At 54.9% G+C, this 18966-nt stretch overlaps 1 protein-coding gene across 11 annotated transcripts in view; it reads left to right on the top strand.

Annotated features, from left to right (window-relative positions):
* HDAC4 (histone deacetylase 4) overlaps positions 1 to 18966 on the top strand; it is a 358886-nt gene that overhangs the window by 321900 nt on the left and 18020 nt on the right. For all 11 annotated transcript variants that reach the window (XM_054550096.2, XM_054550092.2, XM_024243466.2 and 8 more), the window contains 5 exons: positions 1396 to 1483; positions 3884 to 4003; positions 4914 to 5011; positions 16255 to 16373; positions 18039 to 18172. In XM_054550096.2, the coding sequence (XP_054406071.1) occupies positions 1396 to 1483; positions 3884 to 4003; positions 4914 to 5011; positions 16255 to 16373; positions 18039 to 18172 (559 nt within the window). The remainder of the gene's footprint in view (positions 1 to 1395; positions 1484 to 3883; positions 4004 to 4913; positions 5012 to 16254; positions 16374 to 18038; positions 18173 to 18966) is intronic.

Genomic DNA, 18966 nt, shown 5'->3' with positions numbered 1-18966 from the left:
TTTGGGCACCAGGCTTCCTGTTTGTTTCATTTCTCTGAAGTTTCTTTTCTAATTTGAACCTGAGATGTTGGATATTCCAAATAATAAACCTCAGAGGAGACAAACAAATTATGTTTGGTTGCAGCTCTTCGCTGTGCTCCCCGTGAGCCGCTGCAGGAGCTCAGCATCTAGGATGTTCCGGGGCGTGTGGGCTTCCCCATGCCAGCCCAGATTCTGAAAACAAAACAACTAGTGTTTCTCCGTTTCTGTGGTCATTCGGACAAAGGGAAATTGAGATTGAGAAGGTTTTCATTGTTACTTGAATCACTTTCATAGCTTGTTTTCTTGGTCTTTTGAATAAGATTCTCTAAAATTAAAGGTATTGGAATATAGAAAGGTCAGCAGTAAGCAACTGAGATGAACCACTGCCATGTTTCCTGGGCTGTGGCAGCAGCTCCTGAGAGGAAGGGTTCCAGGCGAAGACGAGGGAAATGCTGGCAGCATGCAAAATAGGGTTCCCTACCAGAAGAGCGTGAGGGACCTCCAAGCAGGAGAGTGTGTGTGTGTGTGTCTGTGTGTCTGTGTGTCTGTGTGTCTGTGTCTGTCTCTGTATGGAGCTATGGATGTGTGTGATAGGTATATGCTTATGTATATATGTGTGTGTGTGCTTGTATGTGTCTGTGGTTTGTGTATGTGAGTGTTTCTGTATGGGGTGTTCATGTGTATCTGTGCATGTGTGTCTATGTGGGGGGGTGTGTATGGGCGTATCTATGTGGGGCATGTATGTATGTAAGGCATGTTGCATAGTGTATGTATGTGTCTCTATCTGTGGGGTGTGTGTCTGTGTGGGGTGTGTGTCTGTGGTGTATGGGCGTATCTGTGGGGCATGTATGTGTGTAGGGCGTGTTGCATGTTGTGTGTGTGTCTCTGTGGTGTGTGTGTCTGTGTGTGGGGGTGTGTGTCTCTGTGGTGTGTGTCTGTGTGTGGGGGGGTGTGTGTCTCTGTATGTGGTGTGTGTGTCTGTGTGTGGGGGGTGTGTGTCTCTGTGGTGTGTGTGTCTGTGTGTGGGGGGGTGTCTCTGTCTGTGGTGTGTGTGTCTGTGTGGGGTGTGTGCGTGTCCATGTCGGTTAGCCGACCCTATGGCATCGGCTAAGATTCCCCAGTGGCTTGTTTGGGAGCTGTGTATGTGTGTGTGTGTGCACGCGTGTGAGTGTGTCTGCATGTGGGGTATGTATGTGTCTCTCTGTTAGCCGATTCTCCGGCATCACTGAGGGTTCCCTGCGGCGTATTCAGGAGCTGTGCACTCACAGAGACCTCTTAGGTCTGCGTGGACCCTGAGTGGCTCTCTGGCGGGCTGTGGAGAAACTGGCCACCGCCCACCTGTGCTTTGTCTCCAGCATCGGTTCTCTCCCGCAGGGGCTTTTGCTACTTCAACTCCGTGGCCGTGGCAGCCAAGCTTCTGCAGCAGAGGTTGAGTGTGAGCAAGATCCTCATCGTGGACTGGGTAAGCAGAGCCGCCCCCGCCAGCACAGCTCAGGTTGCTCCTGTGCCGTCCCCGAGCAGACAGCAGCATGTGGACAGAGGAGCTGGGCTCTTGGATGTGGGAAACGTAGGTTTCTGGAAATGGTCTCAAAGATGCAGAGAAGTAAAGCCCCAAACCTGCTACAAGTCATTGTACAGCTTCTATCAGCCGACCCTGGCGAATGGGGTCCTGGCATGTCTAGAAATGTGCCTGTGGGTGAGGGCAGCGGCCAGGGCCACCCTTGGCGAGTTCTTCTTGGAAGGCAGGCGTTGCGGGGGAGGCTGTGTCCACGTCGACTTTGTGCATGTTGCCTGGGAGCCTGGGAGGACCCTCACCTTGGCCGAAGGTGGCACTCTGCTTCTCAGTCACCCCAGTGAAACACGTGCCTTCCTGCTGCTGTGTGGGCACTTGGTCCTGCTGGAATGGGGGGTGCCACTGCCCCAAAAGAGTCATCTCTTTTTAAATAATGCTATATGATGTCCGAATCTGAATTCCATGAGTAAGTATACTCATTCTTATACCGGAAATTAATATTCAAGATGTTCATCTTGTTACTCTTTTTAAAGCCAGGTATATACATATTTAGTGTTCTCTTTGGTATTTATGATTTATTTCATAATTTTTAAGGGAAAAAAGCAGGCCCTGTCAGGTGGGGTTATGATTTGAATTGGAGAAGTCCTTCTGAGTTTGGGTAAAGAAACAATGTGGCACAGCCAGGACGGCCAGGCAGCCCCCAGGCGGTCGTGCTGTTTCGGAGAGGCAGGTGAGGGGATGCGGCAGAGCAGCGGGTCCCCCACACCCAGGGACCTGCGAGCCGGGAGCCCTCCCTCAGCTCCTCCTAAGGGAGCAGGTAGGGGTGCCTGGGAAGAGAGCAGTGTGAGACCACTGACGGCTAAAGACTGGGGACCCATCCCCAACAGGGTGAAGCGCTAGGACACGCAGACGGGCTGCGTAGACCCCGTGTGGCGTGCTCCCTGCGCGCGGAGCTGTGATATTGCCCATGTGCGCACCACGCGGACAGGCGCGCTGAGCTGTGATATTGCCCATGTGCGCACCACGCGGACAGGCGCGCTGAGCTGTGATATTGCCCATGTGCGCACCACGCGGACAGGCGCGCTGAGCTGTGATATTGCCCATGTGCGCACCACGCGGACAGGTGCGCGGAGCTGTGATATTGCCCATGTGCGCACCACGCGGACAGGTGCGCTGAGCTGTGATATTGCCCATGTGCGCACCACGCGGACAGGTGCGCTGAGCTGTGATATTGCCCATGTGCGCACCACGCGGACAGGTGCGCTGAGCTGTGATATTGCCCATGTGCGCACCACGCGGACAGGTGCGCTGAGCTGTGATATTGCCCATGTGCGCACCACGCGGACAGGTGCGCTGAGCTGTGATATTGCCCATGTGCGCACCACGCGGACAGGTGCGCTGAGCTGTGATATTGCCCATGTGCGCACCACGCGGACAGGGTCATCTCAGTGTGAAGCCGCGTCGGGAAAGCCTCCATGTGCGTCTTCACAGCGGTTACCTGCTCTGTGAGGTGGAAGGTTCTTGTCCATCGCTCCTCACCTGTAGCTGCCCTTCCGCCTTTTCTGTGATGAGCACAAATAACGGAGCAGCAAGTTCTCGTGCTGGGAACATCAGGGCCGCGTGCTGTCTTCTCAGGCACACAGCTGTTCTCAGCAGGGCCACCCCCTCGCCCGCCCGCCTGGTGACCGCCTGCCCTGTGGCCCGGGGCAGAACAGCCATGGTCAGTAAAGCCCCAGGCTGCCTGTCTGTTGCTCTCTGGTGCATCTGACCTGGGTTTTGTGATTAGGAAACGGTGCTTGCCATTTGGGCACAGGGGCCTGGACCCCGTACTGTGTGTGCCTGTTACTCACGGACACCTGGGACTTGTCTCCTGCCAAACCCCCTGCCTGGCATGGGATTGGCACCTCCCATGTGCCTGCAAGCGGGCAGGCCACAGCCAGTGACCTCCTTCCCGACAGAGGCTGAGGAAGTGGCTCACTTGTCAGAGACACGGCAGGTGTAGGAAATTGATCAGATGGCTTCGTTTGGGAAATGGTGGCCTCTAGGCCTGGCTGAACTCCAGCCCCGTCCACTGCTGGAGTCAGGATTGTGCCATGGCGCTAAGGGCGAGGGAAACAGTGCTGCAGACGTGAACGTTGGCCCTTAGAACCCCTGTGACCGTACACCACGTAGCCCTGACCCACACAGCCCCAGGATTGCACCTGCCGGGTACGGGCCCAGCTGGAGGGTATGTCATTCCTCTGCAGGAGCTGTTGTCACTAAGCACAACTGGGGTTGGGGACGGCCCTGAGGGGAGGCCACCCTCCAACACCTGCCTCGGCCCTGAGGTAGTTGTTCCTGCTCTTTAAGGACGTGCACCATGGAAACGGGACCCAGCAGGCTTTCTACAGTGACCCCAGCGTCCTGTACGTGTCCCTCCACCGCTACGACGATGGGAACTTCTTCCCAGGCAGCGGGGCTCCTGATGAGGTAGGTGGGGTGTGTACGGGCCTCTGGGGGGAAAGAGGGGCTGCAGGGAGCCACTGTGGGGGCACGGGGCAGACGGTCCACAGCTGCCCGGCAGCAGTGAGTGAGGCCTTCGTGCTCACTTAAGCCCAGACAGTAACTTCAGTCAGACGTCAGCCTGCATCGCGTCGCGTGTGCACAGGTGGCCTGTGTTTTGTCTGAAGTACAAATGAGAGGCTGGATATCGTTTCTGGTTCCCATCCAGGCAGACTGAGGTGTTTGTGAAGGAGGGGGTGTGTGGTGCCCGTTTTCCTCCAGGCAGGGCCCGGGCCACCGTCTTCCACAGGGCACCCTCCAGCAAGGGGTTCTGTCCACTGTCCTTTGCCCGGCACAGGGCTGCATGGCGGCCCCAGGAACGGCAGGCCCAGTGGCTCCTTGACAATGCCCCAGGTCCCTGTTCAGAGCCTGCCCACTCTGAACAGAGGCCCCAACAGCAGGGCTTTCATCCAGGGAAGACGCTCCGTCTGCCTCTGGATCTTATTTTTTTGGAGGAAGTAGAAAATGGCAGGCTCATCGGAGACACTTTCTGCCCAGAGAGAGCCAGGTCTGATTCCCTGATGTAACACACGGCACACAACACAGGGCGGCGGGTCCGCAGAAATGTCAGTGCAGGGCCTTGGTGTGCCAAGGGCAGGGTCGGCGAGAGCCTGCAGCAGCCAAGAAAAGGGCCCCCTTGCTGATGTCAGTGCGCCCGTGTCAGTGGGGCCCCTTTGCGCACGTCTTAATGAATATGCACCAGGAGATCAGGACATGTGGGCTCTCCCCAGGGGCCCACCAAGGCCGAGCCCATCCCGGTGCCACCTGCATCAGGCGTTCCTGTCAGACGGGTCCCGCTCAGGGTCTATGACATGTGTTTCTCTCCTTCTGGCCACAGGTGGGCACAGGGCCCGGCGTGGGTTTCAACGTCAACATGGCTTTCACCGGCGGCCTGGACCCCCCCATGGGAGACGCTGAGTACTTGGCGGCCTTCAGGTGAGCCTCCCGGCTTCACATGACACCTGAAGTAGCAGCTTTTCCTCTGTGCACACATTCCAGGAAGCACTTGTTGGAAATGAGCGTGTCTGAAACTGGTCTGCGGCTGAACAGGGCTGCGGGGGCCATAGGAGCTGTCTCAGTTCATTCTTCAGTGCCGAGCGTGGAATCTTGGAGACTGTCTTCTTACCATCGGCTCCTAGTACTCCCTTTTATGCATGAAACAAAACCAGGAGCCCACTCTGGGTCCCAATGGTGAGAGAGTGATGGAGACAGGCAGGGACTTTTGTGCAGAGTGTTATGTTCATGAGAAACGAAGGCAAAGATCCGCAGGGTCTCATGATCTCCTAATTCTTCTTCCGCAAACCTCCTGTGATGTGATGTCCAAAGGAAATAAGTATTTCTTCTTTATTTATTCCTAAAAATCAAGAGGCAATTGTCGCCCTTCCTCCCATTTCCTTCGTGTGACTGACCCTTCAGAATTTAGCCGCAGGGCGCTGTTTAAAGACACAGTGTTTGCTTTTGTCATCAAGTGGTTCCTTCTCCTTTGATCTAGGCCAGATTGGAGTCATTCCTGTGACCCCAAATGGGCTGCTGAGCAGCGCAGGTTTTCTTGTCATCGTTTTAAAATGGCGGCTTCACCTGCCGTGGTGGAGTGACGGGGCTCCAGGGGAGCAGCCCACAGCCCACATCGGTTCCCAGAGCCACATGGGGAAAAGGGTTTTATTAGCATGGCTGAGCCTGACATGTCGTGTCTCTGTTAGGAAACACTGTCAATATGGCATCAAAGCCCCATACAGTCTTCAGCGTTTTTCTCTTTCTCTGACTCCATGGTCTTGTCATGATTTACATACATATAAAACACATGTGTGCAGACGTGTCTTTGTGACGTGTGTGCATGTGTCTGTGTATGGATGTGAGTGCACGTCTGCATATGTGTGTGTCCACGTGCCTGTGTGTGTGTCTGTGTGGGTGGGTGTTCATCTGTGTGTGTGTGTGTGTGTCTGTGTGGGTGGGTGTTCATCTGTGTGCATGTCTCTCAGTGCTCGTGCAGACGTCTATAGCCACGCGCATATCTGCAGGTGTGTTTCCAGGTCTATGTGCGTTACACACGTCTGTGTGGGTGTGGATGCATGTCTGTGTGCATGCAGTATGCGTATGTGTGTGCACATCTCTGAAGACACACCCATGTGCTTGTGTGTCTTTGCATGCACGTCTTTGTGTGTATATCTCTGTGTGTGCACATCTGTGTATGAGTATACACATGTGTGCTTCTGTGTCTTTGCATGCACATGTCTTTGTGTGCACCTGTGTGTGCACACCTCTGGCAGGTGAGGCCCTGCACAAGGACACATCTGTAAACGTTTTGTGTGGACTCTGCCACATGCTTTCTGGGGAAGGTGAATAAGTCACGAGACCCCTCTCAGTGTCTGCTCACTGTTCTCTAACTGGGGTCCATTGCCCTCCTTAGAAAGGTTGTTGAGATCTGGTGACATAAAGGCCTGGCCCAGGACACGTGGGGCCCCCCTCCCCAGGCACTCAGTGGTTCCCAGAAGGAACAGACCCCGTCTGACGGAGCCCAGGCTGCTTGGCTGCTCCGGCAGTGAGCCCGGGCTGTGCAGGTGGGAGTTCATCAGCTCCTCAGTGGACCTGCTCTGATCTGTACCTGAACCACTTTTTCCCTGATCTCATCGGTTTGATTTTGATGTCTCTTCTTACTCTTGATCAGATTTAATGTAATGTTGACAGTTGCCCTGCCTTATTTAAGAGAGAAGAACCTCCCCCAATGCGTACCACATCCGAAAATGAGCTCATATGAAATCGGACCCCTGGCGTGGGCGTGTCGCCGTCTGCTCATGGAATGCGCTCCCATTGCCCCTCACTTGGTTGTCGCCCCAGAGAACTGGCCCCCCTTGGAGGCTTCTCTGAAAGTAAAGTCTCTGGCCACCGTGAGAGGTGTGGATGCTGCCTGGTCGACTTCCTGCCTGAGTGAACACTGTTGCCGCCCAGGGAACCCAGGGCCCGCTGTGGCCAAATTCCCATGCAGAGAGAGAAGGCAGGGCTGTCCTGGTGGACGGGGAGAAAGGAGGTGGTGCCCTCTTTCAGGTCAGTGGTCCCAGGCCAGGTTTTGATGGAGCCACCCTCACCCCATGGGCGTTTCTCAGTGGTGCCTTGGACTCTTGGGTCCTGGGGTGAAACCCTCACCCCGTGGCATCCCTGCTGGTGGGCAAGCCCAGGCCCAAAGCAGCAATGGGCATCTGCCGTCAAAGTCACTCCCCCTCTTCAGGCCCTGGCCGGCCCGGCCAGCCTTTAGGATGAACATGCCTTTCTGAGTTGCTCTTAACTCAGAAAGTGTGCTTTAATCTCCTGCCAAGTGTGTCCGTGATAATACCTTATCAAGTGAACTTTTTAAAGCTTAAATAGCATCTTTGAAAAGGAAAATTGTTTCAGAGTTTTTTTTTTTATCGATTTTAATGTAAAATAGCACTTTGAAGTTTACAATTTATGGTTCCCTGGGCATCCGATGATGGGGAAGAAGGGTCAGAGATTGGTTTTCCCCTTTCTTCTGCTCTTCTCCCCCACTGGGGCCCCCGGGAACAATGCTTGCCTTCCAGGCAGCACCTTGTTATTCAGACCCATTGCCTGCCACGTTGCATTTTCAGGGGATCAAGCCTAAGACAAAGAAAAGATAAGAAAATTGCCCCTAATGAAATCCAGAAGCAGCCGGCACTTTCTCCTCAGGCCCAGAGACTCGTAGGAGAAAAGGGAACCTTAATTCAAACCAGTCCCAGTGCCAGACGTGGCTTTGAAGTTGCTGAGTAAAGTCTGAGCCGCTGGGGGCGGGGGCTTGTAGGGAGATGATGATGACGATGAAGATGGTGCTCCGTAACCCGTCCCTCACCTGTGCGCAGGGACACGAGGACTCTTCTGTCAGAGATGAGCGCCACATCCAGATGCTCGTGGTTCGTAGCTTAGATTCCACTGTGATATTACAAAGTTTATCAAAGATGTCTCTGAAACTGGATCTTCTCAAGCAGTAACTGTAATAGCTTCACGAATTGGCATTAGCCTTGAAATTAAGCAACTGGGCAAAGCCATTTCACTTTCCCCAACCTTTCAACCGAGACGGGAAGGCTGAGGTTCTTGAATGTTTGTTCCTTCTGTAAGCTGCGTTGCTGCCGTTGCTGGCGTTGCTGCCTTTTGTAGACAGGTGTGTTTTAGGAGTTGCGGCACCTAATGTCTGCTGTTTTCACCATTGCCGAGTGGCACCCGCTGCACTCACCACGCTGGTCCCTGGGTTTCTTGCCTGAGGAAGTCAAGGTTATGAAGAGTTTTCATACAGACTGTGCCACCTTCTTTTCTAAAAGCAATTATGTCTCTTTAAGTGCATCCAAGTATTTTCCTATGTAGAAATTTATCTGAGAAGCAAAAAGAGGCAAAAGCATACAAGCTACAGCCTCAGAGCTGAGAGAGCTCGTCCTGCGCCAGCCTTTGCTGCGCCTGCGGAGCCAGCCCTGTGAGATGCGAACAGTGGAGTCAGCACAGTGCCTTCCCTGGAGGATAGCGGGGGACCGGGAGGACGAGCTCTAGGCAGGCCCGGTAGGACCTCAGGGGACCTGCCCACCTGGGGGGCCAAGGAAGTTTCTGGAGGAGGCAAGCCCCCAGCTGAGTCCTGGAGGAATGAGCCTGGCATGGGACATTATGGGAGAAGGGCCGTCCCGAGGGAACAGAGCCTGATGGCGCAAACCCGCTCGCCTGGGCTGCATCCATGGAGCCAGACCTCGGTCCTGATGGCAGGGGCTCTGTCGGGGCCTCTCACTGTGGAATGAAGCATCACGGCCAGCTCTGCATGTTGGACAGGCCCGTCTTGTGGCAGCTTAGGTGACAGACTTGGACCTGGCAAAGAGCGTTCCAGGGTAGGATCTGGGGGCCAGTGGACAAACCCAGAAAACAGCGGCAGAGATCAGGACAGGGCCACAGGCTGGAGAGGTGGGGCCCTCTCAAAGAGGTTGAAGTGAAATGGGATCGAGGGGAGTAGGAGCTGCTTTTGGGGGAGAGGGCACTTGGCAAGGTCTCGAGGTACTGGCTTGGAGGAGGCTGAAGGGTGCTGGGCAGAGACCCAGCGGGAGAAGGTTCGGGTGGGGGTGGATGAGGGTTCAATGGGGATGCTTTGCTTCAGTCGATTTTCAGGAAAAAGTGAGAAAGTGTCCATCCAAGTGGGTGGTTGAAAGCATCTCCACCTAGAGGCCCCTTAGTAGGGAGAGCCAGTGAGGGGCCAGTTTGTGTGGACGATGCCCCAGGGCATTTATTGGGGCAGAACGGCAGCCGGAGACTCAAGCATGGCGTGCCAGCCCTGAGCCCAGTTCCCACGGAGTCCCCAGTGGCTTGCCAGCTGTGGGTGGCCGCAGGGCTGCAGCCTGTTGGCCCCATAAGCTCGGTTTGCTCTGAGGCTTGTGTTGACGGAGGGTGTGGTGAGTTTTGTTTAGGGTCCTAGTGGGGGAATGAACTGGAAGGTCATTTCTTTCCAGATGTTGAAACCCAGCTGTTAAGTGAATTATTGCATTTAGATGCAGTTGTGGCTTTTGAAGATGGTATGTACAGGCCGTAATTTGATGGTTTGCGGTGGTTTAGAGCTAGACGTGCCCCGTGACACAGCCCTTTGCGCAGAGCACAGCTGGGAGGCTGCATGAGCGATGGCCCTTCGAGGAAGCACAGTGGCCGGCACCCTGCCTGCTGTCCCGGTCCAGCTCTGTTCCCCTGGGAAGCCAAGGGGCGTGGCCAACACCCGCCTGCTGTTCCTACCCAACCCAGCTCTGTTCCCCTGGGAAGCCGAGGAGAGTGGCCAGCACCCGTCTGCTGTCCCAACCCAGCTCTGTCCCCCTGGGAAGCCGAGGAGAGTGGCCGGTACCCACCTGTTACTGCTATCCCAGCCCAGCTTTGTTTCCCAGGAAGCTGAGGGAAGTGGCTGGCACCCGCCTGCTACTGCTATCCCGGCCCAGCTCTGTTTCCCCGGAAGCCGAGGGGAGTGGCTGGCACCTGCCTGCTGTCCCAACCCAGCTCTGTTCCCTGGGAAGCCGAGGGGAGATGTCCTCTTCAGGCTGCAGGTGCAGGTTGGCTGATGACCGAGTGAAGGGTGCAGTGCTGTGTCGGTAACGAAGGTGCCAGAGAAGCCACATTGAGGCCACGGGAAGGGGATGCGTAGCACCCCGCGGCTTCCCACGGGACCTCCCTAAATGCAGAGGCCACCACGAGGAGAAGCCGCTGTCTCCCCTTAGCACCACGCTCCCCTCTGTACACGCCTCACGGGCACAGGCACCCTCTGGGCACCACAGTCATGGCTTCCCTGGGCTTGCCGGCCCCAGGAGTGCACCTTACAGGCATTTGTCCACCTTCTCTAAAGATCCCCTCTTTCCACCCATTTCTCCTGCCTCTTGAGCCAACGATCAGTGGGCCGACTGCCTTGGGAAACTGCGAGCCCACCCCTCTCTTCCCTCAGGTTGCCCCGAGAAAGGCCAAAAGCGACCTCATGGAAATACTCTCCTTAAAGTCATGGCTTGAGAGGCCCACAGCAAACATCTCGATCTTATTTTTTTAGAGACTGAGTTCCTTTTTTTTTTTTTTTGAGACGGAGTCTCATTCTGTCGCCCAGGCTGGAGTGCAGTGGTGTGATCTCGGCTCACTGCAAGCTCCGCCTCCCAGGTTCACGCCATTCTCCTGCCTCAGCCTCCTTAGTAGCTGGGACTACAGGCGCCCACCACCACGCCCAGTTAACTTTTTGTATTTTTTAGTAGAGACGGGGTTTCACCGTGTTAGCCAGGATGGTCTCGATCTCCTGACCTCATGATCCGCCTGCCTCAGCCTCCCAAAGTGCTGGGATTACAGGTGTGAGCCACCACGCCTGGCCGAGACTTGAGTTCTTTATTAAAAGTTTAATTCTGAGAATAAAACGTGAGTCCAGTTTCCCATTTTTTGCAGCATCTATTAAACAGGGACATTCCTTCAGCTTCCTCTTGTAGGAGGGTCGTGGAGGGTAAGCACAGCCCTGAAGACACAGGGAGTGCCATGCTCAGCTTCCTTTTTACAGGCAAAGAAGTCATGTCCCATGGAGGAGAAGGGATGTTTCTTAGTTGTGCCACAAACAGGTGCTGAAGGCGCACTCATGCACCTCGCGTTCTGACCTTATGTCTAGCAAGTGTTTGGGATCACAACCTAGAGGGTGTTAAACCCAGTAAAATGAAAATGAGTGTGTGGGCACGTGCATCCAACTGTGCCCCACGCAGCCTCACGCGTGGCCGACGTGCCAGTGCCCACGAGCCTGGACTCATCTTTCGCATTTTGTTTTGATTGGCTTTGAGGCAACGCCACACACCAAGCCTAGACACCAGAGACTCTCTTGGTATGAACTTCATTTAACGGCGATTTTCACATGACTTCTTTTTGGAGGGGGATTAGAAGAAGTAAAATAGCTCAGCAGCACTTCAAAGCGGAGAATTAAAGCCTTCACCTGCGCTCGCTGCAAAGCAGCAGTCAGAGAGCCTTGCGAAGGACACGGCGTCCGCACAAAACGCCTGTGGTTCTCATTGCAAAAAAGTCTCGGCTTTAAAATCCACACCAAAAGCGTGGCTGGAAATGTGTTTTTCCGTCCAAATAAAAAGGTTTTATGACAAGGACTTTATTAAAATAATTAGAAGTGAGTCTCCTTGGGATGATGTGGACAGTTGAAAGCAGAGGGTGCCCCCCTCAGTCCTGCTGCCCGTTAGTCAGGTTGGTCAGAGTCATGGAGGAAGCCTCGGAATGTCGGTCAGGAAGGACTGTGGGGCCAGTGCCTTCCAGTGTCCAGGGCAGGGCCCTGGGTCCGGCAAGAGTCAAAGGACTCCTGGATTCCAAGGCATTCTCTCCATCCCGCCACTGACTAGACTGATTTCTCCCCTCCCAGCCCCGCGGCGGGTGTGCCGACACCAACTCCACGCACGCTCTGAGGCCAGTGCGGTGTTTCCTGTGTTGTACACCATGTTTGCAAAATTGCCGAGCTTTGCGGTGGGGTCCCAGTAGGTGAGAAGAAACCTCTCACTCTGGGACCAGAATCGCGCACGGAAGAATGTTACAGAAGTTGAATGGACAGGACCAGAGCAGAGGTTTGGGCAACTCCAGCTGGTGGGCCAAGTCCTGCCGCCTGTGCTCTTGGCACGGTGTTACCAGAACACAGGGACGCTCGCACGCCAACGCACTGTCTGTCGTGTCTTGGGCACCACAAGGGCAGCGTCATGTGGTCCTGGCAGAGACTGTGTGGCCCACAGACTGAGGTCAGGTGCCTCCTATCTGACCCGTGGCAGGAAGCTCACTGCCCCTGTCTAGATTCACATTGTTTCTTTGGCCCCTAACAATGGCCCTCGGGACACAGTTCCTGTGTCCTTGGAAAGCACTTTCTATAGCTGCTGCAGAGGCAGGTCTAGGGGAAATTGTGTGGACTGGCTTTCTTCAGAAAAAAGAACAGAAGCAGACTGCTCAGAAGCCACCCAGGGTCTCCTGTGACTCCCATCTGAGTTCCAGAAGTGAGTTTCTTGGCGGGCAAGGTGCCTAGGTGTGGATTTGATGCATGTTTGGAGGGCAGAGTTCGTCAGCACTGACTTGAGCAGGCTGAAGCCACACAGTCCCGCGCATCACTCTTCTCCCGTCTGAGCCCGCTTATGGGACGCAGGGCACCAGGATCAGGCACCACGTGCTCCTGGCATTGAGATGGGCCCTCCCGCTGCCTCAGCGTCCCTGACGGGACTTATGACCCCTGGCCCTCTAGAGAGTAGCCCACGGGATCTTCACCTGGTGTTTTAAGCTCTTGGGGGTTGTGTCACCTCCACCACCAGAAATTAGAAGAACTTTTCAATAAGATTCTGATCTGCAGTCATCCCCGAAAAGGGATCACATTGAATTTTCAGCATTTTTGTTTCTTCTGGTCAAAGTTGATACTTTCACTGACATCGGTGGGGAATTTCATTTGTAATAAAAGCTGAATGAAAATGTTTTAGGGCCAGCCCTGCTGCCGTCTGCCGTGATGTTTCTGGAAGGTCCTTGGTGGTGGGAAGGGACACTGGGCCCGGTGAGTGCATTTTTGGCTGCCCCCAGGAGGGGCCTCTGAAAATCCATATGAAGGGAGGCACCCATCGGGTGATGCACTTGGCCCACACGCGTGTGCTGGGGAGGCCTGGGGACACAGAAGTGTGCTTCGGTGCAGGACAGGCTGGGCTGAGCAGCTCCAGGAAGTAGGCGGTGGTGAAACCCTAAAACATGGACCTTCTCCCGCAAGTGCTTGGTGAGGGGCCCCCAGAGCTCACAGCACAAGTGGGAATCGTGCAAACTAGGCTTCATGGTGGAAATACCAGGAGACTTTTAAAAGTTCGTAGAAAATGCATATTTTGAAAAAAACTGTGCATGGGTTTCAAAATGTTTCTGCACCAAAATAAATTCTCACTAACGTGTTATATCTGGACAGGATCTAGTTTGAGGCACTAAGGATAAAACATCCGTTTGAAAAGAGCCCTTCTCAGAGCAACATGAATTCTGCTAAAATTGAAGCCAGAACAAACAGCAGGTTTACAGTGAAGCTTGGGTGGAAGAGTGGTGAAATCATTGATACTTTATGAAAAGTTAATGGGGACAATGCCCCAAAGAAATCAGCAGTTTACAAATGGACGACTCATTTTAAGAAGGAATGTGCAACGGTGTTGAAGATGAAGCCCACAGCACAGACCATCCACATCGATTTGTGAGGAAAAAATTCATCCAGTTCGTGCCCTAATTGTAGAGGACCCACAATTAACAGCCGAAGCAACAGTTGACACCATGGGCGTCTCAACCGGCTCAGCTTACACAACTCCGCCTGCAAAATTAAAGTTGAGCAGCCTTTCCACTCAGTGGGCACCAAAACCACCACGTCCAGATCAGCTGCCGACAGGAGCAGAGCTTTCGGTGGAAATGTTCAACAGGTGGACTCAGGGTCCTGAGAGTCGTAATAGGAGATGGAGCACGGCTTTCCCAGGACCATCCTGAAGACAAGGCACAACCACAGCACTGGCTACCGAGAGCCAGAGGTGACCCAGTCACAGCAGAAGCAGGCTGGCCAAGCAGGAATAAAGATCACGACAGCAGGTTTGGGGAATGCCCAAGGCATGTTGCCGGTTCTGAAGGACCAGAGAATAATAACATCTTATTGTGAGAGTGTTTCGAGAAAGTTCCTCAGCACTTTCACAGAAAATCACTGGGAGAGCTTCCCCCGAGAGTCTTTTTTTTTCTGAGGTGGAGTTTTGCTCTTATCAGCCAGGCTGGAGTGCAGTGGCATGATCTTGACTCACTGCAACCTCTGCCTCCTGGGTTCAAGCGATTCTCTCGCCTCAGCCTCCCGAGTAGCTGGGATTATAGGTGCATGCCACCACACCCGGCTAATTTTTGTATTTTTAGTGGAGATGGGGTTTCACCATGTTGGCCAGGCTGGTCTCGAACTCCTGACCTCAGGTGATCTGCCCACCTCAGCCTCCCAAAGTGCTGGGATTACCGGCGTGAGCCATCGTGCCCAGCACCCCTCCCTCCCCTGCCACCGAGAGTCCTTCTCCACAACAATGCTTCTGCTCACGCCTCATTAAACTAGAAAACCTTTGCAAGAGCTTTGAAGAGAAACCATTAGGCATCCACCTTCCAGTCCTGAGTTGGCTTCTTCTGGCTTCTTCTTGTTTCCTAATCTTAGAAAAACCTGTAAAGGACACTTATTTTTCTTCATTTAATGTAAAAAAAAAAAAAAAAGACTGCATTGACATGGTTAGATTCCCAGATTCCCAGGACGCTCAGTCCTTTTGGGAGGGACTAACTAGGCTGCAGTCACCGTTGGAAAAGTGTCTCGGACTTGATGGAGCTTGAGAAACAAAGTTTATATTTTTAATCTTTTAATTCAATTTTTCTACGAACTTTTTGAAGCCCCTTTTTAAAGGTTCCACTTCTGTTCCACTGTCCTCACCTGCACAGGCTCCTTGCACCTGGGCCATCATTGCAGGAAGACACCAGATCACCTTTCTCATGAGGTCCTTGCTGTCCCCCAGGAAAGGGAGGCCATGATTCTGCTCCCATCACCCACAGAGGGAGTGAAGAAGACTTTGAAAGTCAGTGGGGGTGATTAACTCAGAATCGAAGGTGGCAGCCTAAATGAGACATGAAACTGCTGAACTTCCCCACTCACGGAGAGCACACACATGGATTCATAGCACATGCTGATAAGATCATTAGACTATAGACTGATAAGTTCTTTTGTGTTAAGGAGTGCTTTTTCCCCTTTCCAAATAGAATATTTTCCTTATTTCCCTAATATAATTTAAAGAATTTCTCAGTGGTTCTGTCTTTTCCAGTGAATTCTCTTACATTTGTCATCAGTGTTCCCTTTAAAGATTCTTAAGTGTCTTAATTGTGTTGTAATTCCCTTACACCTGTGTGTGTTGGTGTTCTAGGGTGAGTAAGGAACACGTGGGCTCCCCCAGCAGGGCTGGCAAGGGCTCTCCGCCCTCTTGGCCACACGCAGTCCCAGCACTAGGGGCAGTGGGTGACTGCACGTGTCTTCAGTGGGAGCTGTGGAAAGTGCATTATCGCAGCAAGGGCAGCCTGCTGGGGCGAGTGGAGCTGACCCAGTCTCAGAAGAGAGGATGGGCAGGGAGGACCTGGCGTGGGAGGACCGGGACAGAGAGGATGGGGCAGGGGCAGGGGCAGGGCCAGGGAGGGTGGGCGCGGGGCCAGGGAGGGGTGTTAGTGGGACAGGGAGCTGGCTTCACTCCCCCAGGTTAATGCAGCTTGTGCCATGGGGGTTACAGAAATATGCAGAAAACAGCATACCAAGAAACACCGATGCTCTCACTCTCACTAAGCAAGCGTAGTGGGGCTCGCTGGCTTGCACCGTGACTCACTCTCACTAAGCAAGCGTAGTGGGGCTCGCGGGCTTGCACCGTGACTCACTCTCACTAAGCAAGCGTAGTGGGGCTCGCGGGCTTGCACTTTGAAGATGTGAAATGAGCCTGGATCACACGTGGGTTGATTCCCTTCTAATTAAGCGTGGTCGCCAGATTCCAGCCTGCTGTGTGGAGCCCTCAGCCCACCAGTGGCCGAGGGGGTGCAGGGCAGGCATTATCAATGCCAGAGGGAACCTTGGGGTTTTGTGACTGTCCCGTCCTCCTCTCAGCTGACCCAGTAACGCCTTCTCCTGTCCTTTGCAGAACGGTGGTCATGCCAATCGCCAGCGAGTTTGCCCCGGACGTGGTGCTGGTGTCATCAGGCTTCGATGCTGTGGAGGGCCACCCCACACCTCTCGGGGGCTACAACCTCTCCGCCAGATGTAAGTGGTTCTGCGCATGACCGAGGAGCCGGCTCTGCTCATGTCCATGATCCGCTGTGTTCCATGTGTCAGGTCTCCTTTTTAATAACGAGATAAGGAAAGGCACCTTTTTACTAATGACCAAGGTCCTCACCGTACTGGGAACCAGTCCATTTGGGAGGCCCCAGAGAGCCCAGAGTGGGCAGCGGGAGCTCAGACGCAGGCACCTCGGGCACTCTTTGCCCAGGAAGGGCCTAGGGCACACGAGGCTCCCTCTCTGGGATGCGGGTGCCCAGGGACCTGCAGGCCACCTCCAGGGGCAGGTCCTGGTCCCACCAAGAGCTGAGATGTGCCCTGTGCAGGCAGTGCCCCTTGGAACTGTAAAGGGAAGTTGCTGGGAGCACAGCCGAGTTCAGAGTTGGATGAGGGAGCCCAGGATGTGTGTGTCCTCTCAGGAGGATGTGTGTGTCCTCTCAGGATCAGTGTTAGGGGCCGTGCTGTCAGGATGGGAGGAGGGACTGCCCAGCAGTGCTCCCACTGTGCCTCAGCAACTCACAAGGAGATGAAAACCTCCTGGCGTCAGCGCTTGGCGCACACAAAGGCCTGGCCACCTCCCCCACCCTGGAGTCCCCGAGGATCCTGGAGAGCCTCCTGAGGCCCAAGCATCCTGCAGCCTTGGTTCTAGCCCTGGTGATGCCCTCAAGGCCCAGCGTCCACAGTGTACGGCCCTCCCCACTCCTGTCGGCACAGGCGGCCAAGGAGGGGCCCGTCTCTCAGGTCCTTGCGTGGGGAGGGTATGGCTCACCCAGGAGACCTGAGGTGGCCCTCAGTGGCCGTGCTCCCGTGGGGCCTCGCACAGTCCACCTGCCCCCAGGCTGTGCAGCCTAGTGGCCAGCAAAGTGACCAGACAGAGGGCAAAGAGCTTCCACTGTGCCCAACGCCTCACAGCACCTGGCCCAGAGCACGCGGCCACCACATCCTCAGCTTCCTCCTCAGTCCGCACAGCTGCCTCGAAGCCCCTGTCACTGTTTCCATCAGATGGGATGAACCGAGGCTTTGGGAAGTTACGGCCTCGCCAGCCCATGATCGGGGCCACTAATCAGCGGCGCGTGGTTCCCGGCTCTCTAATCAGCGCTGGCCTGGCCTGGCTGGGGGTGGTGATTACCCTCATCCACCAGGCATTCCCTCCCGGGGTGAGTGATGTGGGTGCAGTGGCGGGACTGTGGCTCCTGATCAAAGCCAGACGCTCAGACCTGGATGTGGGAGAACGCTTCAGGAGCACATGCAGCCTGTGCACATGTGTACGCATACATGTTCAGAGCATGTCAGATAACCAGAGCCTGTTGGGCCATGGCCACAAGAGCATGGCCATAGCCCCTCTGCGGGGGCCGAAGGGCAGGTGGCCTACAGCCTCTGGGTGGGGCTGGCTGCCCTCGTCCCCTAGAGCAGATGATTTGCTGATTAAAAATCAAAGCATTGAAGCCATAATTCCTACTCTGAAACAGATCAAAGAGGAAATCCAAAGCCGAAACTCTTCAGCGAATTTATTAAACGAAACCCGGCCCGGCCATGTGTCTCGACACTCCAGCCCCCGGGTCTTCTTACGATGCCGTGAGACGCTTTTCTGGGCTGCGCTGGCTGCGGCCCTCCCCCGTTCACACTGCAGTCTCCCGTTTCCCATTGCAGGCTTCGGGTACCTGACGAAGCAGCTGATGGGCCTGGCTGGCGGCCGGATCGTCCTGGCCCTCGAGGGAGGCCACGACCTGACCGCCATTTGCGACGCCTCCGAAGCATGTGTTTCTGCCTTGCTGGGAAATGAGGTACGAAGACCCCAGAGACCCCACGGGATGCTCCACACTGACAGGCTCGGGGTTGTGGCCTGGCTGCCTGAGAGCCCCAGAGCGTGAAAGCCAGTGGGTCTCTGACCATGTGGATGCTTGCAGCTCCGCCTTGCACCTGCCCCGCACCCCTGCATAGCTCTAAATGTGGCGGAACTGTGATGATGGCTGGAAGAGGTGCAGGGGGCAGGACTGGAAGGAGCCCTTTTGTCGTGAGAAGATGGCTCAGTGTCCTCTGCGGTGCGACTGCACCCTTTCAGTTCAGGGTCCCTCTCTCCATTACGTGGAGCACAGTGTGACCAGAGGTTTTCTTTTTCTTTCTCTCTTCATTTCCTCTGTGGACAGTCAGCTTCTCTAGGGAATCCTCATGTGGGTTTCGGTCAGTGGCCCCGAGGCAGGCTGGGGCTCTTCTGCCCAGCAGGCCTGTCTGCTACTCTGAGCCCCCAGGGACAGGGCTCCCTGCTGTGTCCCTACCAACACCGCCAGAGGGAGTCAGAGACGCTGTGGTCTGTACAGCCGGGCCTCCGAGGCCTGGGCAGAGAAAAAGAACGTTCCAAGGGCTCGGGGTGAGAGCGCCACCTGCAGCGTTCCATTCCAGTGTGACGCTGGGGCCCGGGCCTCCCTGCTCCCAGCATGGCCTCCACCAGGCGTGGGCCAGCGAGGTGGGGGGAGGAGGTGGTGCCACAGCTACCGATGTCATATCCACCTCCAGGAGTGTCTGAAGTGTGTGACACAAAGTGGAGGGGTACCTTTCATTCTGAGTTTCCCACACCTGC

The sequence above is a fragment of the Pongo abelii genome, chromosome 11 (assembly GCF_028885655.2).
Source record: "Pongo abelii isolate AG06213 chromosome 11, NHGRI_mPonAbe1-v2.0_pri, whole genome shotgun sequence".
NCBI lineage: Eukaryota > Metazoa > Chordata > Mammalia > Primates > Hominidae > Pongo > Pongo abelii.
The sequence above is the reverse complement of the archived record's forward strand: the minus strand, read 5'-3'. Positions and strand labels throughout refer to the sequence as shown.